Source organism: Motacilla alba, chromosome 1A (assembly GCF_015832195.1).
Source record: "Motacilla alba alba isolate MOTALB_02 chromosome 1A, Motacilla_alba_V1.0_pri, whole genome shotgun sequence".
Taxonomy (NCBI): domain Eukaryota; kingdom Metazoa; phylum Chordata; class Aves; order Passeriformes; family Motacillidae; genus Motacilla; species Motacilla alba.
The window spans coordinates 9,703,271-9,730,903 of record NC_052031.1 but is presented as its reverse complement, the minus strand read 5'-3'; the positions used below and the strand labels follow the sequence as shown (position 1 = coordinate 9,730,903).

At 35.2% G+C, this 27,633-nt stretch overlaps 1 protein-coding gene and 1 long non-coding RNA gene across 3 annotated transcripts in view; one reads left to right on the top strand and one right to left on the bottom strand.

The window, feature by feature from the left end:
* The window catches only part of PCLO (piccolo presynaptic cytomatrix protein), a 324,823-nt gene that overhangs the window by 41,610 nt on the left and 255,580 nt on the right, over positions 1–27,633 (bottom strand). The window contains exons 18-23 of one of the 2 annotated variants that reach the window (XM_038154510.1): positions 24,311–24,382; positions 21,476–21,656; positions 20,053–20,247; positions 18,612–18,794; positions 7,490–7,631; positions 4,020–4,087 (exon numbers count right to left, since the gene is read on the bottom strand). In XM_038154510.1, coding sequence (XP_038010438.1) covers positions 4,020–4,087; positions 7,490–7,631; positions 18,612–18,794; positions 20,053–20,247; positions 21,476–21,656; positions 24,311–24,382 — 841 coding nt within the window. The remainder of the gene's footprint in view (positions 1–4,019; positions 4,088–7,489; positions 7,632–18,611; positions 18,795–20,052; positions 20,248–21,475; positions 21,657–24,310; positions 24,383–27,633) is intronic. The other variant, XM_038154511.1, reaches the window with a different exon arrangement.
* On the top strand, positions 1,472–20,190 carry LOC119708295. Its single transcript, XR_005259019.1, has 3 exons — positions 1,472–2,427; positions 8,799–8,865; positions 20,063–20,190. It is a non-coding gene; the product is annotated as an uncharacterized LOC119708295 (long non-coding RNA).

The following is a 27,633-nucleotide window of genomic DNA, read 5'->3' as shown; positions in this document are numbered from 1 at the left end:
ACGAAAACTCCTTCAAGAGTTCACCAAAGGTTATACTAAATGAGAACATATATCTATTGTATAATTTTGTAGAAATTCAGTAATTATGCGTGCACATTTAGATTTTGAAATAGTACAAATCTCTTCCTTCTGTTGTCCTATGGAAATATATTTACTGGGGCTTTACTAGAACATTCTGAAAATTTCTCTTCATGTTCAATCATCTGTAGAGGGAGGCAGTTTCTTACTCAGAGAACTTTGTTTAATTACATTTAAAGTATGAGGCTCAAAGGACCATTGGACCATAAAGTGAACCTTTGAGACACGGCTGAACAGTGAACAGAAGTTTTTAGTATTTAATACATGGACTGGAGGGTAATTTAAAAAAAAAAAAAAAAGAAAAAAAAAGGTTCAATAACCCACTCTCTTGGAAGCTTTGGGTGAGGTGCTACACTGCTCCTATAGAAAGATTACAACTTTCTAACTGAAAATCCTCACAACAATAAGGCAAGCCACAGAGGATGACAAAAGCACTATGAGTGCTCATTCACTCAAAAACACCTTGATAAGCTCCTAAAAAGAGTCTGTGCTTGAGATGAACCTCAATGCTTGAGGATTGAAGAATGATTGAGGAATGGTATTTTGCATGCATACAGAATCTTCAACAGGAAAAGATACAACACTTCCATGACAATGCTATTTATATCTATATATCTCGCTCCTATTAGAAGTAATGGCATCTCGGGATTACCTAGCAAATTCACACTTTTAAAATATATAGAAATATTTTCCCCATATATTTTTAAATGGATAACTGGTTGGTAGATGGAAAATACATCTGGAGCCGATTGGCTGAGCAACCTTACAGGACAGAGGGACCAATTATGATCTACAACTGAATCAAGGTATCAATCATGTGCTTTTAATTGTTAGTTTCAATCTTTACATGGGTGAAATTGAGTTTTTTATAATATCTGTAATACTCTAATCAAGTCATAAGAAATCTTTGAACAAGGTATATTGCACTTTCTGAAACAAATACAGAAGTTGGCTTGCATAACTTAATGAAGACCACAATATGTATAATAAGATTTACTGAAGCTCAAGAAGATGAATATTTCATCTGCTCAGGGCAAAATGCCCAGAGTAAGATAGCATGCAACAATGCATATCATAAAAATAACTAATACAGTGTCCAAGAACAAAACTCTGATTTTTTTATATCATTAAGTAGTACAAAGATACAGACTATGAGAAATAATATATTCAGAGAAACAAAGGTTATAATCGACAGAATCACCGTTGTTTATATTGACCATTTGGTTATGTCAGCAAAGTAAATAGCACTGTTTTCCAGTTTAAAACTATACTGATATTTGATAAAAGCACAAAAACTATTCCCAAAAAAAACATTAACACAAGAGGACAGACAATTACAAAATGAGAATTTTTTCCCTGGAAAAAATTCCACTTATGGAAATGGAAAAAATTACACTTATGTAAATGCCTAAATTTTGTTGTCATACCCCGTGAGCTGAACTCAAACCCTGTTGCTACAGTTTTGTTTCAGCCAGGCAGAAACCAATTCTCATTGTCATTTGAGGATCTCACCTTTCTTTGCCTGCAGCTACTGGTCTTAAAGATCCTCTGAGTCCCCTGCCACATTTGTCAGGCCTGTGTGAATGACTTGGATGACTAAAACATTTCACACAGCAGTAGAACTGCATGTTCCATCAACTAAATTTATTCTTCACCATTTTGAAGAGACTAACCCAAGGCTACTTTTTCCAGAAGTTATGCCCTAAGAATATCTGAAAATGTAAAAAAAAAAGACTACCAGTATTAAAAAGTTTTAAATGTAACTCTAAGTCATTATTTGCAAATAAGAATACAAATGCCAGCTGTGAGAGATCTCTACAGTTAATGAAAAGAGAGAATGAATATTTGCTTCCGCTTAACTCCAGAGCTGATCTGGTCCACAACACAGGTAAGTGAACTACAGAAAATGCATGGTTTTAAGATTTTCATTCTCTTCTATTCATCTATAAAAAGAATGCCACAATAAATCTGTAATACTGAAGTAATTCTCAGTTAATCTTGAGTTTCTCTAAATTCTGAACTACTTTGCCAAAAGATAATTACATTTACATGCTGAAAGTCAAAGGTTATTGAATTGTTTTCCAGCTTTTAGTTTAATTTATCCTTTGACACTGACCTTTCCCCTCTTAGTCAGCTAGAAATCAGACACTGAAATCCAGGCTGACTGCACCAGCCTCTCTCAATGGCAAAAAACACCCAATAAGAACCAGTCATTTTATCAGACTAGAAGTTAGAACACTTGAGCTCCCAAGGTAGCAGAGGTGAATTGCATTGTAAGTGAAAATTAGGAAATAGCAGCTCTTGAGTCATTTGCAAATTTTGAAGACAAGAAGAAACAACTTCGGAAAGGTAATTTCAAACCAAATGTTACATACACATCTTTCAGAATGTTTCAAAAGGTGTTTTGGGTATTGTTTAGTTTATTATTACTTGTTTTTGTTTGGGTTTGGGGTAAATATTAATACCAATAAGAAATGAAAATATTTTGTATATGTAGGCCGTGAAATTTAGGATCCAAGACGTAACCTAAGGGACAACTTATGATGAACAAAATAATGAAAAGGTGAATAATGAAATAATTTTTTACAATTATAAATCTGTATAAAACTCATCATGACAAAATAAAAATGAAAAATTGCCAACTTCCCATTTTCATCCCACCATTTCGCTTTTAAAAAACAGATATTTTTGAAATGCTTAAATATACTATTGAAAAATTCAATTTTGATAGGAAGATTATCAAATTATTTGATACTTGATAAAGCAAATTATTAAGTATTTTTTAATGAGTACTATGTATGGAAATTTTTAGTAAAATGCATATACATGAATAAGAATTCTTGCTTTGGAAAAGAGAACTTTACAGATCTACCTGTAAATTCTAATTTGATTTCTTCAGCTCTGTGGAACATTAGACTGCTTTTACCTCAAATATGGAAACAGCAATTATTTCCTCATGTATAGAGATTCTAGAAAGCTGAAAAATGTTGATTTCTTTTAAATGACTAAACCTAAGATCAATTTTTCAATTATATTTATAAATTTAAATTTATGAATCAAATAATACTCAAAGCTTCATTGAAATCAAAATCTAAATGAAAAAGGTCTTATTTTAATAATAAAATTAAGATCATGATAAGTCTTATATTCGACCTGAAATTTGAGGTCAACATAAACATACACTTGAAAGAATATACCTTATATGTAAAGGGAAATAAAATTTAATAACGTGTCCTTCAGTACAAAACACTCTCCACTTTCATGTGTTTTTGCATTATTACACATAAAAAAGATAATCACATTCCCAATGAAATTTTGAAAGTCATTCGGTCAGGTGCTTTCCAGCTCCAATATTACAATGTCTTCTTCTTTCTCAGCACCACATTAATATATTAAAAAAAAAAAAAATCACTCAGGATTTCCCAATCCAATAAATGTTTCATTACAGCTCATGTGCATTAAGTGCAGCAGTCAAGCCTGCTCAGCTAATATTTTTATTTTAAATTAATATTTTATGTAAACACTAACATTAATAATTGATTTATGAAGTAAATATTATGAAATGTTACAAAAATAGAGCCTGACAGGCATTAGACATATTCTTTGATTCCACTGAGTATTGAGTGAGCTCCATACTTTGCATGTTTTATTTGGAAAGCAATGAACATCAGAAGACAGATATTACTATATATTATGCATTGTAATCTAACTATTTAATTACTTTAAATACACAGGTAGGACACCATTCTCATTTAAACTGAAGACTGATTACACTGACATTCTGTGTAAAGGGCCCCTAGAGAAAATGAAGGTCAGGATTTTAATCTACAGTACAAAGAGAGCACGGACTAATTTTTCATAGCATGACAAGTCAAAGAAATAGGCACATCCTTCCTAAAAAAATGAGGTACCACTGTAGAGCTGTTTGCATTTCTTTTTACCTTCTGAATCAGTTACTCCTACTCCCGACTGCTTTACTGGATCTTGTCCATTCTGGCTCATCTTCCCTCTGTGAAAAGATATGGTTGTTCTTGTCAATAAAACCATATAAAGATAAGAGCTAAAACAACGATACATCTAAGCCAATGAGGCTTGGTTCTTTTAAGAATATTATCTTTTTTTTTCTTTTGAAGGCAGCTGCAATCACATTCTGTACATTCTTACAGAATGGGTCCACCAAGTGCTGTCTGCTACCTGCCCCACATCAGTCTGGGGATGCATATCTTCTCTCCTCCCTTTATCTTGTTATAGTCAACAGTGAAATATATAATAAGCAGTCATAAAAATTTATATTTGATCTACCATACCATTACTTTAAAGGTAAGGCCTACTTGTGGTTGTCATCTTCTTAAATTATTGCTTTACTTTATAGTTTAGATTTAACATAGGAAACAATTCTGAAAATTTAACAATAATCTTAAAAAGAGTGGAATAAAGCATGCCCTAGAGTTCACTATTTTCCTGCATTTTCTGTAGAAAGAACCTGCATTAGAATCTTAATGTCTCTTTTTACCCAGTGAAAGTTAGGTAAAATATAAGCTATCTTTAAATATACTTGTTGCAAGCTCAAAGGCATGATTACAATCACTCTCAAACATTTGAGCTTCTAGTTTTCTTTTTGCCTTAAGACTCTGACTGCTGTGATAGAGACTATAAGGCATCATCTTCAGTTGCATGTGATTCTTTGGGGGTTAAAGGGTCAGCACTGTTCTTTTCTACCTGTGAGTAGAAAAGTGTCTACCTGTGAGAAGAAAACTTCATGTCTGAAATTGTCAAAATTCACTGGGAACTAAAAAATTAGTATAAAATCACAGTTTTTCAAGTGATTTTGTACCCAGTTTTAACTGAAAGCTGTTCTTTCTTCTGTAGATAATGCTTCATAAATCACTACAAATGTGATACAAGAATTACTTGTCCCAAGGGTTATATTCATTATACATCATTCAATTATTTTTCACCTTTGCATTCTAAATGAATTTTATTTTACAGCCAATGTACTGCTATAAAGGGTTACTAAACACAAAGGCACAGAGAATCTGGTCTTTATCAGAGATAAGAACATGAGTAGCTTTCAAGAATATTAGAACTGGATAATAGGAGTATTTAAAAAAAATTAGACAGACTTTACAAGATATATTCAAATTTATGTAAGTGTATAATAATTATTAATTTCCCTTGATAGTTATAGCTACCTAATATTGGCAAGTATTCTAATTAGTTACCTCATCAAACAATTCCCATGGTGTCACTATTTAATTATTTTATTTTGCTTCAAGACTAATTGTTGCTATGGTTAAAAGCACTTGGATTAAAACAAAGAGTTTAAAACTCAGCATATCCACCAATTTCTATTGATAGACCAGAAACTTAGTCTAAGCTGAGATCTTATAACCAAGAAAAGAAATTAAATGCCAAGATACTTAAAAATATTTAGCCTTCTTAATACTTCACATCCAAATTGTAAGCTGTGTTCTTATGGATTTGCTGAATTAGTGTACAAGCTCAGAGTCCCTGAAGTCATTATCAAGCCAGTATGAACGCAAACAATGAGTAGAATTTCAATTATACATATATTCAGATAAATAAGAAATTTTATGCAGAATTCAAAATGGAAACAGTTATCTATTTTAAACATTCTCTCCATGAATGATCTGATGGTAAACAGTTATTTTGTCATTCATTTTCCTTACATTGCTATGTAAAGCCCTGGGGAACTAACATGAAAAATGAAGCAGGTCCTGCCTGTATAAATTTCCTGTGTAATTTTAAATACTCTGTAAGCATATAAACAACTTAGTTTGAAATGCCATATTAAAAAAAATAGTGTAGCCTTAAAAAAATGAGATGTGGATATATTTTATTTAATCAAGTATAATTAAGGAGAACATATCTCTATATGAGAAAATCCAAAGCTGTGGAGACTTCCTCCTGCTTTTTCAGTAGAAGTGGGGCTGATTTCAGGCTTATGAGACCAATGAGTCTGTCAGCCAAATAGCAAGTAACTAGGTAGGTACTGCAAGTACCTACTAGGTAGGTACTTGCTAGTAACTTGTAAGTACTGTCACATTGCTACTCAATGCACAGTAAATGATGGTATTTGGACTCAAATTTGGCATGTGTGAACTGAAAATTTCTCTTGAGCACTCCATCTTGTGTTATTGTGTGCAAAGATTTCATGTATCTTTGCTTTTCTCACTAGGAATGACAACCCAATATTTTTATTTTTCTTTTGATGTTGTCAAAGACAGTCTTTCCCCCCCCCCCCTTTTAGCTTAGAACAACATGAGTGAAAAATACAAGACAAATCAAACAATTGGCACCCTAAAATCTAAGATTACATAATCCTCCTAGATTCTGAAGGTGAGATTGAAGTCTTAGATTTATCTCTATTTTCCTTTTAGTTACTTTTTAGTTACTAACAAGATGTAGACAAATACCATTTAAATTTATTTATTAAAATGACAAATATTCAGAAATATCACAGTTCTAGAGAATTTTTACTTCATTCAAGTTTTTCTAGGAAGCTTATCTTTTGTGACTAATAGTTCACAGCTTCAAGGGAAATTTTCACAACTATTAGTTCCCAACTTCAAGCAAAAATTTTTTGTTCCAGAGAAAATATTGAACAACTATTGCAGACAATGAATGAACAATGACCACCAACTAATATTTTAAGAACAATCAATCTGTAATTTTTTTTTTTTAGGCCAGAATCACTAAATTGATCAGAAGTTACTTTGCCCTGTTAGGGAATATAAATGAAATTGATAAATGATGGTGCATGCTGACAGAGAAGGTGAAAAAATTCTGACAAATCCTTTCTCTGTGGAGTACTTAACTAAGTAAAAAATTTGGAAAATTGATAATTTTATAGGATCATTACACTGATAGTAGCTTAATAATTCCTACAGGGACTCTGTACCAAAAAGCTTTTTCCAGCCAAGAACTGAGAAATTCTTCTGACACTCCTAAAAACTTGGGAAAAGCTGGGCAGTATCCAGAATATGAATTCCCCTTACACTAGCAACATCTCTTTACAGAGGGAGGAAAATCTGAAAACTTAAACTAAGCTTTCTCAATCCTACAATAGCTGTACTTTTAAGAGATAAGCTAAGCCCATCTCTACACACTTGCATCAAAGGCTGAGACAGCGCAGCTCCTACATGACAGGAAGAAATTCACAAGGTTAAGGCAGAGGTTTGATTGGTTATCAACAATTCAGCGCTCAGCAGTGAATATTGGTTATTAACAGCTCAGTGCTCAAAGCAGAATAAAAGTGTGAACCCCTTTATCTGCTATTCTACTGCACAACTCAAGTCTGCAGAGGAAACTACGTAAGAAGAAGACTGGCACAGTGAAAGTGCTGAAAATTGTGCATGGAGGATACAATATATGAATGGAAAAACCTTACATTCTTGGGATGGGAAATAGATTATTCTCTCCCGTGGCACTGCTGCTGCCTTCGCTATCCATGCTGTATCCACTGCCAAAGCTACTGGCTGATGAGCCAGTGGAGACAGAACTTTCTGCAGGTCGGTGATTAGCAGACCTTGCTGTACAGGGCAGGAACATTTGGTTACTAAAAACTTGTAAGACATCAGTACCACTGACATTAAAAAAAAATGTAATTTATCAAAATCACATGCTGCAAACATTTTCACTTTTATATTTACATTCAAATATTGCTTTATCATATTTTGCAGATGAAGTTTGTTTTTGTAGAGAATAAGGTGCTCTAAACCAAATAGTACACCACCACATTTTTTCTACCATCATCTTAATAGTTCAAATCAACAGCCTGAAGGAAAAAACAAAAAAGACTGGGATAGAATGGTTAACACTGCTTTTCTGATTAAAGTGGCAGACAACCAGTAATTCATCTGAAACCTTTCATACAATAATCTTGTAAAAATGAAAGCCCCACTGGGCCTTCCTCATACTCCTTATGAGATGTTCTTTGCATTAGGTGATTTTGAGGAGAGGAGTTTGCAAACGTGTAAGCGCACAACCTATAGTCACAGAGAATATCCCCACCCCTCTTCAGACATAACACAGCTATGCATTATATTTCTCAACTGCTCCTGCTCATCTGGATCTCTCTTAGTACATGCATAGAATTGTAATGAATATAATTTGATGGGAGATGCCTTAATCTAATTTAATAACATTTGGGGTTAGTATACCATATGTTAGTTTTCCTTCAGATTGCCTTATTTTGTGTTTTGGACATTACTGCACTGCATGAACAAATCATCCAGTATTTTGCATTTTGCAAGTTGAGAAATACAAAGGAAAAAGGACACAGTGACATTACACATAGTAATTAATACAGGAACAACAGAGCAGCTATTGTCATATTGAATAACACAGTTGTCTGGGAATATTAATACAGATTTGGGGATTTTTTTTTTCTAAATGTCCTCTAATACATCTTCTGTTTTCATGTTTCATCTATTTCAACCTACAGAGCATATATACTGAAGATAGAAAATAATTTTTTGCAAAATTATTTTTCTATGAAGACTTAATGAGGTTTTATGTTATTTTGCTGAACTGTGGAACTCCTATAAAAGTAGTTATAAGACATTCTTCTTTAAAAATAAATTAGACAAGTATCTAACTGGAATTTTAATAAGAGCCAGAGCCCCAACAGTGTTTTGCTTTAAACTGGCAATCAATATTTTTTATCTCTGACTAATTAAATAATATTTTTGGTGAAGAACTGCATGCTGCCTGATGTGGAACCATGAAGCTGAGTGTAACTCCTCAAACATAATGCAAAAACAGGTGAGTAATTTGAACTAGAAGCAATAAATGAAGCAATTCTTATATCATCAATCCTTGGGCAATCCCAAGGAATTGGCATAAGGAATCCTTATTCTCCATGGTGAGTCTTCCCTGGTAAATCAAATTGTCACATAACTTTTTTATAATTTCAACTCTATTAATCTCCTTTGTTCCACAGTTCCCCACAGCCAAAAGTGAAATCTGTCAGTCTACGTTGTTTTCAGATAAAATTATTCTTTAGCTCTATTCCATGACTCTATACATTAATCATAGGCTGCCTTCTTGGATGTAAATACAAAGGAATAAATTTTAAAATCATAGTGTTATTAGCAGATACTCTCAATATCTCACCTGAAGGAAAGCCACACATGTATTTCCAGAGAGACAGCTAGCTGGGATGGCTGTGTGCAGTGGTTGCTCTATCACTTTCAACTGGTGGTGCTGTGAGTGAATTCCTATGCCTGTGGTGACATGTCAGCAAAATGCTGCTCAGAAATGCTGGGCAAGAGTGATGTTTCAGAGACGGGAGGTCAGACTCTTGGTTATAACATATTATTGCCAGTTTCCCTGTATTTAACAGCCTGAGTTGTGGCTCTCTCATGCCTGTCCCAAAATCATTCATTACCTCAGTTCTCACTGTGTTTGCCAGACCTGTATGTCTCCCAATGTCTTCTGTTTGGAATTCTGAGGGTTCCTATAGGTTAGGTTGTTTTGTTGGCTTTTTTTGTGCCATGGCATGACAAATGCCTCAGAGGTGAGTACAAATGGGATATCAACATATCTGCAAAACCCATGGAAGCCAAAACAATATTGTGCCAGCACGGAAAAGAATCTTCAGTTCTTCCCTTAGGCATGAATTTACTTAGTGTAGCATATATCTCCACCATAACATATGTGGCCTGAAAGGATCTTTCATATCTAGGATTTTTTTTTTACTGAATTTGCTGTAAAAACTAGTATCTGAAGTAATTTCTTGTATCTTTACTGGTGGATTTCTAAAACCAGTAAGAACCTAGAATGTAGTTCAATACAGAAAAGCTTGAATGAAGCCTTTAGAAATGGGTTACAAGTTTTGCTTCATCTATTTATAATCAATGCATAGCTGTTTCTTTTGAAGCATCTGTATCCTGATTATATATTCAGTATGCTGTATTTTTAGTTTTTCTACTGTTTTCACCAATTCACATAAATTTCCATGTCAATTTTTTTTTTCCATAAGGTCACTTGGTGAATGGTTATAATGGATCCAAGTTTAGATTCATGACTGGATTTTAAAAATTCTAAAGTTTAATGTTATTCTTTTTTTTTTCCTGTCTGCTCCATGAAAGTGATGAATCACAGTATCAGTTTGTGACAAGAAATGAAATCCACAAATAGATTTACAGCTGGTTTCGTGACAAATTCAGAATCTGGATACAGAGATCATCTCATAACGTGTGAGACACCCACACTTTCTACATGTCAGGATTTTACAGATACATCTAGACCTCTAAGTTTCTGCTGGTTATACACAAAACTTTGCAGTTCTGATGATGTGGCAATGCTTGCTGCCATGCAATATTTTCCCTGAGAGTTAGTATAACTATGGTTATACTTCTACTCCATGTGGAAATAATAGACCTAGTTCCATGCTCTTATATTCAAGAAACTAGTATGCACACTCATTGGCAGTCCTGGCCTTTCTCTTTGAATACATGCAAACATTGTCTTAGAAACTTTAACAAAAAAGTCTGAGTTCACTCTGTTGCTCCTCTAGTCTTACCAGTCTATATAAGGTCTGTGAAGTCCTGAAAGTGTCAGAACAATTTCCACCTTGTTTGGTCAATTGGGTTCATATTGACAAAAAGGATAGACAACATTGCATTATATTGAGTTTTAATTTTACTTTTAATTATGGTATTAGGGCAGGTTAATTCTGAGTTACAGAGCTTCTGCTTATATCTGCCTATGCTAGAAAATTTTTTTGTCCATGGATTTTGACATAAAAGTTCTGGCAGGAGGTGCTTTGGTCTGTAGCATTTGAACAGTTTCATATGGCTTCACTTGGATCCAAAGATTAGATATTGTCATCTGATATCACCCAGGTGCCTGAAGCTACAAGGCACAGTCTTACTTTACAGAAATCTACAATGCTTATCTGAATAGGAACAGGTGAAGGTGCTTTTCATCATTTGAATATTAAGTACCCAGAGTGTGTAAGAGCCATGTTTCATTGCTTCCTTGCCCTTTGTTTTTGCAAATTATTCTCTGGCTCTTAAGCGATGCCCTCCCCCCCCAAACAACTCCAAACCAAATCAACTCAATAAGCAACTTTTAAAAACTCTTAGAAGGCTTAAAAAACTTTTAAAATACTTGTCAAAGGCAAGCTCTTGCTGCCAATTGCATATGATTCTTAAAGCCTTACATTTTTAGAGCAAAGACTCTTCAGGCCTCAGCAGATGAAAGAGACAAAACTTAACTGAAGGTCATTATGCACCTTCATTTGGCCTCTCTCTGGGTGAAAGGAGATATCCCTTCATCCCCTCCAGCCCTATTTCTGTAAACTCTTCACACAGTTTATCAGGTGCTTGGCACTTTCTAAGGACTGCAATATCGTTATATCTAAGCTGCCCAGCCATTTAACTGTGAAGAATAGAAATATGAAATGAAAGTTTAAAACTGTAATATGAGCTGCTTTCTCTGAAATAGGACACAGATTTTCCTATTATAAAAAGCTATTGTTGTGGTTTGATTTAATTTTCATCTGTTAATCCTATTTGAGCTCGTAGTTCCCTCGATGAGATGAAATGTTCTCTACTTGGAATGGGTGTTAATGGGTACATATGTCACATTTGGTAGTTTGAAATGTGGTGTTAATGCTGCCTCTGAGTGATTCTGTTAAACTGCCTGTTTTACAGGCTCTGGCATGAGCAAAATTTTAGGTCAATCATTCTAGTGAATAATATATAAATGAGTTGGAAAAGTTCTCAGCTGCTTACAGTAATTTTTTCAGGTTCCAAGAAAGTGGATGATAATTTTATACCTGGTGTAGGACCAGGGTTTCCCCCCCAAAAATTATAATGGTTAGATAAATACCTTTTATACTCTGCATGGTTTACAGGAAAAAGAAAAAAATTCAACAGAATGACGTTTGGACATGACAAATTCAACCCTTATGCCTTTTTGGAAAAGAATTACTGATTCAATAAAATGGAGGTTAGCATTGGCCCCCCTTTCAGCCCTATCTTTTTATTTCTACTTTTTAAAATTATTATTAGTATGGCAAAAATATGTATTTGCTTATGCTTTGGCTGATGGACCCAGTAAGAAAAAAGACCTTTAGGGCCAAGAAAAACATCATGCCTTCGTATGAACAAAATATTGTATTAAAACCAGTAAAAGAGGAAAGCTTGGAAGGCATATGATTTCACTTTATCTTTCAGAAAAGTCTGTTTTCAACAGACAACAGAGAGGAATCTTTGTTAAAACTTAATACAGGGAAGGTAGATCATTCACACAAGACCTATAACCAGGAGCTACTAAATCAGTCAGCAGGAAAATGGAAACAATCCAGCACTCTCAGATACTTCTGCCATTCTTCTACAGTGAACGGATTTTTTAAAGACATAAATTTTAAAAAGTTGACTTCACAGTTCTGTGGTTCACATGAAGGAATGAACAGACTCAACCAGCACTTTGTCCTGGTGAATAAACTGTAGATGTTCCCCTTTTCCAGTTTATGTCTAGAAACAGAAATTACACTGTCAAAACACATTGGGAATGCCAGTTCTGTTTGTGAACCAAACAGGAGGAGGAAAAAAATGCCTTCAAGTGTGGATTCAGGATTAAATTTCTGCAATTGGCCGCTAATTACTTGAAAGAAATTGTTCTTTTAACTGTCCATCTTATGAGAAACTCTGGGTGAAAAAAAAGGCTGAAAGCATCACTCTGAGTCTTCTCAAAGAGATTCAAACCCATGGAAGAAGGTGAAAGCACCCATGTGCTGTGTGTAATTTTCTGATGACCAACAGACTGGGCACCTCATACAGTGTCTTTTGGCAGAAGCTTGGCTGCCCTTCACTCTCAGTAGCCTTGTGTTTCAAGTACTCCAACCTCAAAGTGCCCTAAATGCTAGTTTTCATGTTTTTATGAAGTGTCTTCTAGCATTAAAAGCAAGAGCTGCTCCAGCTTGCTCTGCTAGGGTAAAACTGTTGTTGGAACTGCTTGTTGCATCTTTTGTGAACTGGCAACAGATTGGGGATACATAAACAACTGGTGATCAAACACATCTACCTCAGGTCAGCCAACATACTTTATTTCGCTAATGCTCCCTCTTACTGAATAGGACTTTAAGCCATGATGTCACCCATCTCAACCACAGCTGTATATTAGACACGGATTTGACCACATACTGAGCTGGGGTACTTTGTGAAAGTTCAAGACAATGCTTTACAGAGAAATTTGCCATTTGAGATGAGTAACAGAAGAAGAACACATTTCTTAAGCTGTACTGAAGTAATTTCTTTACCCAGGAAAGCAATTTGGATGAAATAACTTTCCATGCACTCTGTAGGGTTAGTCTACCCTACAGAATGTTGAAAAAATACTTTTGAAATAAGTGTTATCAAATGAAGAAGCTGAGCAATTCTCTGAAATTACATGTCAGTTTAAAATGGTGAAAGAGTAAATAGCAGGAATAACCAAAGCAAAATGGGCCAGCTATTAGATTGGAACAAGGTTGAAAAGACATTCTCTGCTATCTGCAGAGAGTGGGGACAAACTGTTCTTGTTTTGATAATGACTCTTGGAAATGGGTTATTTGGAGCAATATGAAGGCCCATTTAACATGGAAATTAAGAAACTAGTGACATGAGTCACTAAACAGCTTTGGGCTATAAATTATTTAAGTGTGAAGGAAATATCCTAAAATAATGTAGGAAATTAAAACATGACATTGCCTATCAAATGTGTGAAAATGGATACAGACCAAAAGGGATCCCAAATTAGCAGGTATTTGAAACCACAATCATATCCAATTGAGAAGATTTATGTAACCTAGGAATCAATTTCTTTTTATTCCATTGTTGCTAAAGCCAGCAAATAGAACTTAGTGATAAGAAAAATTCATATAAATTTTAATTTCTTGCAGCTAAGTGGCTAGAAATTACACAGTTCTGGCTCAGACTTGTATCATGGGTTGTACAGTGATGATGATGTCTGGATGCATGCATTGCATCACATTTCTGTGTAGCTTTAAACTATTATGTTGACACTTGAATGAACTCATGTCAAAGTTGTTGGCTCAAGACAGTTATAAGCAGGTGTGCTACCTTTTGAACTAAAGTGTTTTAAACCGGCATTCTTTGAGATGTTTAAATTGATAGATTTAATTAGGTACCATTCTGAAAACGCTGATGTAGAGTTTTGTAACGGGAGGTATTCTAGCTAACACTATCAGCTCTGAGAGTAGATCTTCCCCAACCAGTAAAATCCTTTGACATACAACTGTTTGGAAAAGCTGTTGTGTCATGATGGAAAATGCATAATGTAAAAGATGAAATGTTCTCTATGAAATCCTGTGGGTCTCCATTTTCTCCCCTCCACCTCACCCCCACCTCCCCCACCCCACTATTTTCAGCGACAAAAAATATAATACCAGGTACATGTGTCAGAGGATGTTTTAAGGAAATGTTGTGATTTTAAGTTGTTAGGAATTTGATCTTGGAAAAATTTTTCCATTATTGAAAATTAGACAGAAATTCCTGTAGAATTATAATGTTGGTATTACCTTAAATTAATAGGGATGTTTGGATCTTTAACTGAAACACATGGCGATTTCTCTCGATCTTTAACATTTGCTAACTAGTTCAGGTGAGGAGTATAGCAGTGTTTTTATTGTGGCAGGTTGCTGCTTTGTTCGGGTTGGGATAACGTGAGACAAATAGAAGAGGATTTGCCTATGGCACCCATCAACAAAAGATATATAAGCAATAGCATATTGACTTGTATCTTCTTTTACATGAGTGTCTGTTGGAAAGAATAAAAAATGTATAGGGCTGCAATGATGTTGAGACTTAAAATTCACTTACTGAGCTACCTGCTATTTAAATATTAATTTACTGTTCTTCAAAGATGCTAGGAAGGTTCAAAATAAATTTCTAGATATTCTCTAATTTGGTCATAAAATAATGGGGGTTTGTTCATCCTTGGATATTCTAATGTAATAAAGGAACTGATTTTTTCATTGTACAATCATTGTCCTTTAGGGGAAAAGCTGGCATCTTTTCCTCTACAAAGAAGGACAAGCCAATCAAATTTCTACTATAGTGAGGCAGAGGTAGTGCATCTTTCTGCTTAACACAGATGCTGAAGTTTTTTTTCTGTTCCTTGTCTTTCTTATTCACTTCATTGAAAGGTATTAAAACTAAAGCATATTATTCATTCCTTTAAATCTATAAGCTAGGTTTGAAAAGACTTTTTTTGTATAAAATCAGTAAAAATTATATTCCAAATAAACCTACTCTTTCATATGCATGTATCCAGAGAACTGGTGGTGTTCTAAATAATCAGAACATCTCCACTTTTTCAAGTATCTGAAGAACTCTAAAATAATTTATTTAAAACATAACTGACCTACCAAGAAAATTCCATATAATGAGAAGATCCTTCTGTGGGATAAATTACTGACTGCAAAGGTGGTGGACTGATTCTCACTGTGTCTAAAACTGATTCATCTGGTGGATAAACTCTTAATACATAGATTTATATTGAAGGAAATGTGCTTATATTTAAGTGAATGTGTAATTGGAAATGATTCATATATTGTACAAAACCTAAATCAAATTAACTCAAACTGTCCTCTGACTGGATCCCTTGCAACTTCTGGCTTCAAAGAGTTGGCTCTGAAATGTTACTGTTCCTCTCTGAGGGACGTGATTGGAAATTTTAGCATGCAGTTGGTTTCTTTGTAGATCACACTCTTATCTCTCATGGGCAATGACAAAATTATACTTCAGGGTTTATTTTTAATTAGCTGCTGTAGCTGACTGTTGGATTTTACAAAGGTTCTCAGCAAAAACCAATGTATTTTGTTGCATCTTCACCTTAATTTTTAAGCAGATTGATTTAAACATATTTTTTACTCTTTAAAAGGAATACAGAAAAAAATCAGTTCAATGAAAAACTGACGAAATATGCTATTTATGCTATAGGTGCTGATCTTGTTTATGATATCCTTGTTACTTCTCCACAGACACACAATTAATTGCTGACAAAATAGACCTAATAGAATGGGTCCTAGGAATCAGAAGTAGACAATGATTTCTCTGAGACATTGTCAGAATGACTGAGGATCCTTGTCTTGCTTGGGTTGTTGTTTTTTCTAGAACCAGTTGAATTCAAGGGAAAAAATGAAGCTATTGAGAGACAAGATCAAAGGAGGATGATCTTTCTGAGGGCTATCTTAGGTGTAGAAGGACTTCACAGCATAGAATGATTTCCACCACTGTTGTGTACTTAGGCTGAAAAAACCCAAACAACTGCTCTAAAAGGTGCTGTTTAATAAATGCACAGAAAAATAGCTGTGGTAAAAAAATAATAATAATGTAGTGTATTATCTGTAATGTCTTCCTTAGTAAAGGGCTTTGTGTAACAAAAAATTACTAACTTGCCAAGATGACTGTTCCAGTCATTAAAACCAGTTTCTAATGCGTCCTTTTCCAGCTACCGATAAAGTAGGGTATACTGGAGGTGTGCATGACAAACATGCATCATCCCTTTTTGGGAATGAACTGGGAAACTGACGATGCCCTGATATTCATAGTTCACAATGAAGGGGAAATCTCTCCTTTCTTTACCATCTCTTCGTCCCACAAAGAAGTCTATAAATTGGAAGCTGGTTTGAGTATCTTTGGTGCTTTTTCCATTAGAGGTTATAGACTCATCTCATTTTACTTTCATACTGCACAAAACTGCAGTGAAATCATCTTGCTTTTCATTCCTGCTGAAAGCCATAAGTGTCATTAACCTCAAAATGGTAACTATTGGCCCACCTCACATGAATAAATTTGGACAAACTATCTTTGGAACAATAAAGAAAAGCCAAAACATCTTACAGGTCTGAAACCAGACTTGTAAGCATTGTGTAGGTGACCAAGCATTGTGTTTATTTGTCAGGAGTAAAAAGACAAAAGTACTACATGTCTTCATAACAATTTTAACCTTTTATAGATTAGTGTGGACTCTTATTACTATAATGTGGACTCTTATTATTTATAATCGGGACTCTTATTCCCGTAATTCTCTATGATGCTTCCGATATTGCAGAGCCAAGTACATATCAGTATGTATTCTTCTTGCAATTTTAAAAGCAAAGATAGAATAACAGATTGTTGGCACAGGCACTTGAAGCCAACAGACTCACTATTTCTTTATTATAAAAATATATCTGAACCTTATATATTCAACCTTACATCACAAGCAAAATGTTTTGCATTACCTATCTACGTGAAAGGTATCACCACAGGGCTATGAGTCTTTGCGATAAAACTCGACAGACACAACATCTCAAAAGATCATAAGAGTCATGGTCTACCCCCCAGGAGTGGTATGTAGCTTTCAGACACGACACCTGAGCTTGTACCACGACATTCCATGGTTCTGCCTGAGCTGAGTGTCTAGATTTGAAATACAATGTGTGTGTGTGTGTGTGTGTGTGTGTGTGTGTGTGTGTGTGTTTGTATAAATACCTGGATTTATGGAAGAATTGTAAAGGCCCCCCTTAAGAAAAAAAACTTGTCATTTCTAAATATACTTAAAAAGACCTGTTACTTTTGCGCTGTTTATTAGTTGTTTTAACATCACACTAGTTGTCCAAATGACTTGTGGCCTTTAGAATATATTGTCTAAAGTACCATTTCCTCTTTCTCTCCAGCACCCCTTTCAGCCAACTTATATTGTCCAATGTGTGCAATGGTGTTGACAGAAAAACCTTCAGTGCATCTTGAGAGTTTAGGAAGGGATTACAGCACAAAAGAATATCAGGGAGTTCAGTCAGTACATTTATTTGGATTATCCCTCAGATTCCATGGAAATAAACAAGATGCTTCAGAAGTCAAAAGAACAGTGGCAATTTAAACTGATTGAGATTCTGGCTCTTTATTTGTGATGAGGGAATAAATTGATGATATGTGGTATTACAGGTGCCTACAAGTAAAAAATAATTTTTAAATATGCTGATAGGAAAATTATCAAGAGATTCAGCTATACATGGATCAAAACTCCCTTCTTTTCCACTGGTGGTTTGAAAAATTATCTATGCTAATGACTGTAGACATGATAATTGTGTTGAAAGAGGAAACAGGAATTGCTATTGTCCCAATTACATTTTTAGAAACAAAAATGTGCAGTTAGGTTTTTGTCACAGTACAAGAAATGTCCAATCATGCTTAAGCAGACCAGCTTGGATGCATGCTTTTTATTAGGCAACAACATGAGCAAAGCTATACTACTTTTCAACAGAATTCCAAGTACTCCAGTGGAATGGAAGTGCACACATTTGTTGCTTCATAATGCTTCTTAGCACAGTTTTTCATTATGGATTTATGCACTGATATGTGGAAAAATCAAGCAGAGTTCTTGATTCATGTTAACATTTACAGCACTTAATGAAGGGGTAAAACAAATAATTAAATATTGCAATGAATTAGTTGACATGGCAAGAAGTATTTGGGATGTAGTTGGTTTCTTAACCATGTCTTTCTGCTCACCTCCTTCAGGCTTGACTGGTCCATCAGACATCACTTTCCTGAGGGCTAGTTGACTTTGGTCTTTGTTGTCATTGGCTGGTGGAGGCAGATTGTCAGACTGAGTTCTTTGAATAGGGAGGACTCCTGCTATGCTGTGTCTGTGCTGCTTCCTGGCATGATTAGACTGACCGCTTTTATGTGCTGCTGTGGCAGTGTGGGTGAAATGGAAACCCAGAGTATGTATCCTCAGATGGAACCAGCTTAAATGTTATTCATGCAAACAGAAGTGTTTTTTTTCTGTATTTAAGTAAGTAGTGTTTTCAAACACCAAAGAGACACCACATGCACAGCATTAAAGAGTATCAAAACTGGCTGTTTCTGTATTAATGACAGTGAAGACAAGGGAAATAATTTCCCCCCAGTTTTGCATTATACCATGGTGAGTTTATGGCATATCAACAAATCCTAAAGACAAACACAATGACTTCACAGTCAGAGAGATTTAATTTGTCATCAACTAAACCCTCAGCTAGCAATCAGATGATACTGGTCTGAAGTATACTCTGGAGAGTAATCCTTTTGAATTGAATAGTTTTAATTTATTTTAACCTTTTTGAAGTTGTCAGATGAAATCTACCTTGACCCTTAATCAATCCATGGTAAAAAATCTACTTAAAAAATTGAACTCTGACACCTGACTTAGCTCTCAACTCCCTTTGAGTTTGCTAACTTGACAACAGTGTTGAAATCTGATGTTGTAACTGGCTCTGTGTGTTTAATGGTTTTGCAATTATTGTGTTTAATGTTTTTATTGTATTTCTGTTCTGCTCATCACTAACACATTCTTATCTGAGATATAAAGAAAGTTGCTTTATATTTCCTTTCCAAAAAAAAAAAAATAGATATTTACAGTCATGTTTCAAAAATAGAAATCTCAGCCATGTAGTTAAAAAAAAAGTTTCTTTAACTTCAAATCTCCTTTTGTGACTATAGTACTGTTCTTCATGATTACTGCTTATAGATACATCCTGTTATTAACGTGGTCTCAATCTTGTATGCAATTTGAAGAGCTGGCATTTGCATCTCTGCAGGTTTTGATTATTTCATTGGTAGGTATTTAGTGATATCAAAACACAATGGACTTCTCTGTGAGTCATGCACAACCATGGAACATCATGGACCATGAGTGAAGGGACTGATGGAGAAACAGCCAGTTTCACTGCAGTCTTTATAAAATAAATAAATAACCAAATAAATAAAAGACTTCTAAATACAAGAGTATATTGTAATTATATGTATTCACACACAGGCACACAAAGAAAGACATTGAACAGAGTGAGCACAGTGTGCCAAGAACAGAAAAAAAAAAATAGAAAATAGCCAAAAAGGGAAGGACAGCAGGGAAAAAGGCAACAGATGAACATTAAGCTGCCATGCTGAGGAATTTATTTGCGTCTTTTACTTGGTTGAAGGCGGAGCTGCTGCACAGCTGCTTCAGCAGCGGCGATGGCTGCCCCAGCGTCTTCAAGGTGAGTTTGAGTGACGCTGGTTTTGCTTTGGCTGCGAGAAGGACCGTGAGAGCGGAGATGGCCTTCAGAAGAAGACTTGGAGCTCCCTGGGCTGCTGTGGGATTTCTCAATGGTGGGCACCTGCATGTCTACCAGGAAAATGAAGAAGCACAACTCTTGCATTTATTAAAAACAAACAATTTCATTCCCTTTCTCTTGACTGGTCTTTCTAGCTGAATTCCAAAACAAGGAATAAAGATAAAGCTTTGCCTTTCCATTTAAACCATCAGGGTATATCATCATTAGGAAACTATTATGAAGCATTGTTTTCTCCTTCCCCACTATTACCTTGCCCAGACAATAATTTATTTAATATTGTTTTTTTTATCACCCGTGAATTAGACCTCCTGTGCTGGTTCAAACTGGTCGAATGATGGTATAGTGTTTCCCACTTTTTATTCTCTACTATGTCAAGGCTAAGCAGCATCACCTACACCAGCACCAAACACTTAGCAAATGCAAGCCATTTTATCCTGAATAATGCCAACAGGAAAATGACAGCCTAACTTACAATATCTTATACTTACCTCTAATTCAGACACACATCTTATATAGACACCAGTCCCTGGCAAAATGTTAAACAAAGAAATAGAGAGGAGATGGAGCAGAGTCTTGTCCCTCTGGGGCTCTCATCTGGATTGTAGATGGACACATTTTGTTTTTTGCTTTGATAGGACACATAATGTGTTTTAAGAGAGCACCTGTCCACTGACTACTTAGTATAAAAAAAAGAATTAGAGATCAATTTCTTGAACCAGGAGACACTGAGATCAATTCTGCTTTTGTAAACATTAGTATATTTCTACTGCATCAGCTCCACTGATTTCCAGTACTACTGAGATGTGCTACAATCCATTATCATTGACTGGAAATGCATATGCATTATTGCAGCATAATTGTTGATCTATAAAATATTAAAGTGGCATTTTCAGAAGAAAATTTTCAGAAGATAAAATATATCCATAGAATATTTAAGGAAAATAGAAAGCTAAATATGTACTGAGTTTGCCCAAGTCTATCAAGAAAAACAAAAGGGCACAGAATCTATAGCAGATATGCAAAACACATCTAGAGTAGTAGTATAATCTGTATGCTGCTGTTTTAAGGACATAATTGCTCAGTAAACTGGCTGGCAAGACTGAGACAATTTAAGCCTTGTCTCCAACTAATCAATCACAGAGATAATGCATTTTTAATAAAAAATGTATACAAACTTCATACCAGTATCTTTATTTTTCTATTAGAACTTACACATAGCAAAGGTTTACACATCATCTGGGAAAATATTTTGTATCAGGTGCACCAAGTCATTCCTACCCTTGGAGGGGTCCGGGAAGATTCCATGACTTCTGCTCTTGATGACAGAGGGTTTTGGGGATTGCTGGCTACTCTTTTCAGAATGAGATTTCCCATGATCTATGTTTTCACTCTGTTCTTTAAGAGGATACCACCGAGGAGTGTTGTCAAGCTGAGAGATGCTGGATAACTCGATCAATACCTACAAATAAATCAAAGTATAATATATGGCTTGTATCTGACCTATTTATGATTGCATACAGCAGAAGCAACTAGAGCTGTGTTGTCAGAAGTTGCAATCAAGTGTAAGAGTGAAGGATATAAGGCTGTGTGCTGACAGATTCAGGACTCTCTGGGCATGCTGTGACCCCAAACCCAGATTCAGTAGCATATTGATGTGTCTGAACCAATATGCCTTTTCACCAGGACCTCAATAAGGACTGTGAGCTGAGTCCTTTGACTGTGGCATAGCCCTACACAAACACAACTGGGCAGTTTAGAGGGCAGCTTGTGAGCTTTGTGAGCTTTGTGAGTTTGACAGCTACAGGAAAAAGACATTAAAAAGACATCCAGCCATTCTGCCCCTATACAGACATTTTTTAATAGGAGAAGCAAGCAGTATAATTTCCTCCCTTATATCAGTGCTTTTAAGGGAGTGAAAATTGCATATTTGCTTTTATTAAGGTCTTCAATATGCTTATGCTTCTTGAGTTTTTAAAAAAATCCACATATGCAGAAGTAGCAACAAAAAGAAAAAAAAACAGGGTTACTAAACCCTGTCACTTCCCTAAAATAATAGAATTCAACCAACCATTTAGGCATCTAAAGGAAAAAGAAACGGAGGTACAATGGTAATGTGGGAAATGGAGGAAAGGAAAAAAACAGGAGGTACAATGGTAATGCGGGAATGAAACAAATAAACTGGCTAAAAAAACCTGCAAACATTGTAGATGAAATCTGCTGTAAGCCACCTCCATTATTAATGGACCTTGGTGAAATTTCTTTAAAAAAAATAGAAGTAAAAAAACCAAAAAGAGCATTGGCACCAAAAGGACCCTTACTCTCATAATAAGCTTGCAGTTGAGAGGGCCCAAGGGATGTAAACTATTGAAATTCATCAAAGAATCTGGAAGGAAGGAAGGTCAAGAAAAAAGATTTGCAACTGTCTCTAAAGTGAGAGGGTTAAAATTAATGTCAGGTAGAGAAATTTTAAAACTGCTAGACAAATAAAATGTGCAATTAGCTTAAGGAACAACGTTTTTGTCACGTTATAACAAGCGAATTAAAGAAAGCCTCTTCAAGTATAGGGATGGGGAAGTCTCCTAACAACTGATGGTTTCTAGGTTAAAAACCTTTTTCCTTTCCTTTTTTCCTTTTAGTTTTATGGGTTGTCTATGATCTGGCTTGGTCTTTCTGGTTAAACCTATAATATATCTTAACGGATGAACTCTTTAGCATGCTCCCTGTTGTGGTTTTTAGTCAAGCTTTGAAAATGACTTGGAAGAGAGCATGGCTGAGGATTGTTGCCAATGGGCAGTGTAGGCTGGGGGCTCTGCTTTGTAGGAGGTTTCACTTTCCATGGATATGGACCTTGATGTGCCGCTTTTCTTCTGGGGCACACAAGTGCTGCTGGCTCTATTGTACTTGGGGCACAATTTGGATATCCCACATCTGATGTTATGGTGCAGGATTCCTCTGGACATCCTGATGCTGAGATACACTGGATAGTCTTTTCTGTTGCTTTTTTAAAAAAAAAGAAAAAAAAAAGAAAAAAAAAAGTAGTTCTACAGGTTGAAGAAGATCTGAAGAGGAAAGGTTTACATCTTCATGTAAAAGCAGATGTCAGAGCATCCCTTTTCTAAATGTCATAAAAAAAACAAGGATGTAAATATTCAGTAAAGCCCTGCATTTGGACAAACATGCTGAACTCAACAAGAATATGGACACAGTAGGCAGGAAATAAGTAATCACGTAGCAGTTTCCTATACATTTATTTTAGTAATTGTTCAAATAGTGACACTGATTGCTGAGTTTGGTAGTTACACAAAGGGGAACTGGAGCTGAACTGTGTGGCTTTTTTGCAGAATTGAAATGTAGCATAAGCCAAGATATTCTCAGTTACTCTGCATGAGAGTAAAAATCAAAATCAATTTTCCTGTGCTTCTGTTTCTAATTATAATTTTTACTTGTAACTACATCTTTAATTATTTTTATTTCATACTATTGCTGGTAATTCTGCATATGTGCATATGTTTGTTTATTTGTTTTTTAAAGAGAAAGCCTTCTTCCCATGAGCACTCGTCTTATTTATAATTAATTATAAGATTAGATTTTGCCTTCATTCACACTTTGGTAATTATATTACTATTTCAGAATGTTAATAATGAGACTGATCAGCAAGACTAAATTACTCATACTTGAAGATACTTGTGCATGTGTTAAAATATGGTTTGATGGCAGAATTTAATCCTGTAATCATTTACAAAGACCAATACCTCCTCATCCTTCCTATGTTATGGTAAAATCAAGTCAGACAGCTTTCAGTCATAAAAAGAATTTCCCCTGGAGTCACTTTGAATGTTGTTGCTATCTCACACTCAAAAAAAGCATTCATTTTCAGCAAATTAACATTTTGTTGGGTCCTAAATTAGCTTGCCCCCAGCTAATCAAGATAAAAGGTGTATATCTTTCATGTCTAAATTAAAGAATTTATGACCACTTGTTATGAAGACAACAGTAAATCTGGGATGTAAAAAAAAGTTTTACTTAACACATGTACTATACCTTGAAAGAGAACAGTCTCCAAATAACAACCTGCAGTTATTAGTAGTAAAGAGGAAGAAATAAGATACTCACTTCACCGAGGAAGTCATTTGAGGAAAATCTATCATAATCCCACACAGTCACTTCCAGTGTTTTCTTTTTCAGCTGCAATTCAAGTAAAAGGATAATTAAATTCATAAACTTCAGATCAAGTCTTTATGGTTGTTTCTATAGATTATTTCCTCCATGTATCCATTTTCATAGAGATAGGTAGGCAATTTTCACCATTTCACCAACCCTATTCTGAGAAAAATAATTTGGGACTATTATTTGTTATCAAGCCAGATGGGCTTGGGCTTGGCTCTATTTCAGGAATTCCCACAAGTTGTTTTGGGCAGAATTTATGTCCACTACAAGAATCAAACTGATTTTTAAGGCCCTGTTTTTTGTTCCTGCAGCTTTTCTCATCACCAGATCTGGCTGAACGCAGACATCTGCCTGAAGTGCATTTGAGTGTGAATTTCAAAAGTATGATATCAAACACCCTATTTACATAACCTCACCTGTGAAGACCAGGCTTTAATGCCCGCAGAATCCAGAGTAGTCAGTGAGAGTCTGCAAGTGATCCAGGCATGCAGACAAGTTGTACTGTTGGGTATTAATGACAGCTGCCAAAAGCCATTATCTGCAGATCTTGTTAGGCCTGATAGCTGTGTCAAGCACTCTTCTATAGGCCACAGTAAGAAATAAGTAATCTTTATATGACAAGAGAGAACAAGACAGAGAAACTGTTGACCAAAGCAGTTTACCTCGTTGTAAGGATTGACCTGAGCATTTTTCCAGAGGTCTCTGAGGATATGTAGGGACAGGACTGATTACGAATTTTGTGTACTAGGGCAAAAGGCTACAAGGTGGCTGCAAAGGCAGTAATAAATTCATGTGGCTTGAAAGAGAGAAGGACAAAATCCTGCAGGTTATAGGGTGTCTGCAAAGTCAGGCTAAGAAGTTATAAAGGAAGAATGTAAGCATTACTGAAGAAAAGAGGAGTCTTCACATACTTGAATTAAAGAAGATGAATTCTTATGTGATAGTTGAGGTTGTCATCCTAAGAGAAGCAATCTGCCACTCACTGCTTTGTTAATCGGCTGCTGGGCACAGAGGGACAGCAAAGGACCAAGTCATTGCTCAAAATGATAAGCTATACCAATCATTGTACATATTGCATATACTTGCAATGAAAGCACTCTTGGCTATTTACAGAATCACAGAATATTCCAAGTTGGGAGTGACTCACAAGGATCACTGAGTGCAACTCTTAAGTGGATGGTCTGTACACCCAGAATTGAGCCCACAACATTGGTGTTATTAGCTCTATGATCACATCAATTTCCCTCCATTGCCCCTTCTCTTCATCCAGACTAAAACAGACTAAAACAGTTCCCAACAACCTGCAATTGCCTTTAAATGATAATTTAATCTTATCATTATGTATTCAGAATATCATCTGCTCCCAGCCAACTTTGGAAAAATGTGCAACTATGCAAAGCCAATGTCTATGAAAAGAAAATTTAAACCAGCATATCCTGGAAAATTCACACAAAGGGGAATTGAACTATTTTAGCATCAACAATGTACACTTTAAGCAAGCAACCGCAAGACTTGAAACCTAAGAATTAAAAAAAAAAATTGAGAGCAATTTTTTAATCTTTCTGTTTTATTCTTACATAATTAAGCAATATCCTTCTTAAGCATTCATTTAAAATATCCTGCAAGAATGAAAAAAAGATTTGTTTTTGAAAATTTCGTACATAATATTTCTAAAGCTGATTTCCTTGACTGAATAAAATATCATTTCTTTGCTGTTCCAAGACAGTATTGAAACTGCAACATGAAAAAAAACCTGAAAAAGTGAGCTGAGCACCCATTGGTCCATGATGCTTTTGGCTTCCTGGATGATACAATTTTCTGCCAGGTGCTATATTAAGTATATGTATTTTTACCATTTAAAAAAGGGATAGCACAAATACTTTTCAGAAATGTATTGTCACAGGTTGCTATTTTGAGAGGAGATTTCTTCTTGATGACTGTGCATGGACAGAGAGAAAAATGCATAGATCCGGAAAATGGGGAAAAAATCCTAAGGTTTGAAGAATTTTTGGCAGAAAGTGGAAAATAGAAAAGATTTTCAATGTAAATGCAGCTGTACTTTGCTAGCTTCTTTGCAATAATGTGATAGTAAAATTGTGATGAAAACTTACAGTATTCTAGACTTCTTTGCAAAATCTATTTTAAGCCTTTTAGTTTAATGAAGCTTTTATAAAATATTATGACAATAAAAACCATGGAATGACCTTTATTAGGCAGAGTACATGAAATGAGTTTCAAAGCAGAGGAAAATTTGCTTCTCTGAGGATATATCTATGTGCCACAACGGTGGCAAAGAGCACTAAATGGCTGCTGGTTTTAAAAGCAGTCATTTCACCATCCCACTTCTGCCTTACTGCATTAGGGTTCTGCCTTTCATCAGTCAGTTTTAGGTTGTGAATCCTGAAGTTCTGGTGCTCATCAGGAAGATGACTGCAATACGGAAATGGGTTGCAGGAACCCTCTATCTTCTGACCATGGCTTTCTGCAAGTGGGCAATGTACCAACAGGAAAATTAGTGTCACAAAAAGAAGGAACGTGGTTTCCACATACTGGGAATGTCATCTGAGCACCAAACATACTCTGAACAAAGCGCTACCAAACAATTTCAGTCTTAGCATTGTGGGAAAAAAAGTAGCGATGAAATAAAGTAAGTAAAAATCCACCTAGAAGCACATTAACACATGTGAACTCCAGTTAGCTTTAGGCTGTTTAGGGACAGCCATATTTTAAAGAAAATTAAGGAATTTGCAGAAACAGCCAATGTGAAAAATATTGTCTCTTATGGAAGGCATAACCAACCCCATAGGTACAGAAGGGCTTGTTTCTCATTTTAAATGTCTGGATGTTATGGATAGTGTCTGTCTGTGTAGATAAATATGCAGTAATAAAAATATTTAACACATATTCCTTGAAAATTTAATACTAGGATTTGCATTAAGAAAGGAATAATTTTAATAAATAATAAATAAATAATAATAAATAAAAAATGAAGATTTCCTTACTTTTGAATAAGACATAGGCTTCCACATCACTCAAAGTTTTTGAAAATATTACTCTTTCTAAACATATTACCTTCAAATTACAGACATAAGTTACAGCAAAACTATTTGCTTTGTGGAAATATTTCATATAAATAAATGCTTTTATCTGCTTTCTGGCAAGTAAGAAATAGAGGTAAAGAAAGCCACAACTTACAGTGTGGTCATACAGTATACCAATGGTGTCACCAGCAACAGAACTTACATCTTTTATCATCTTCTCCTTAAATT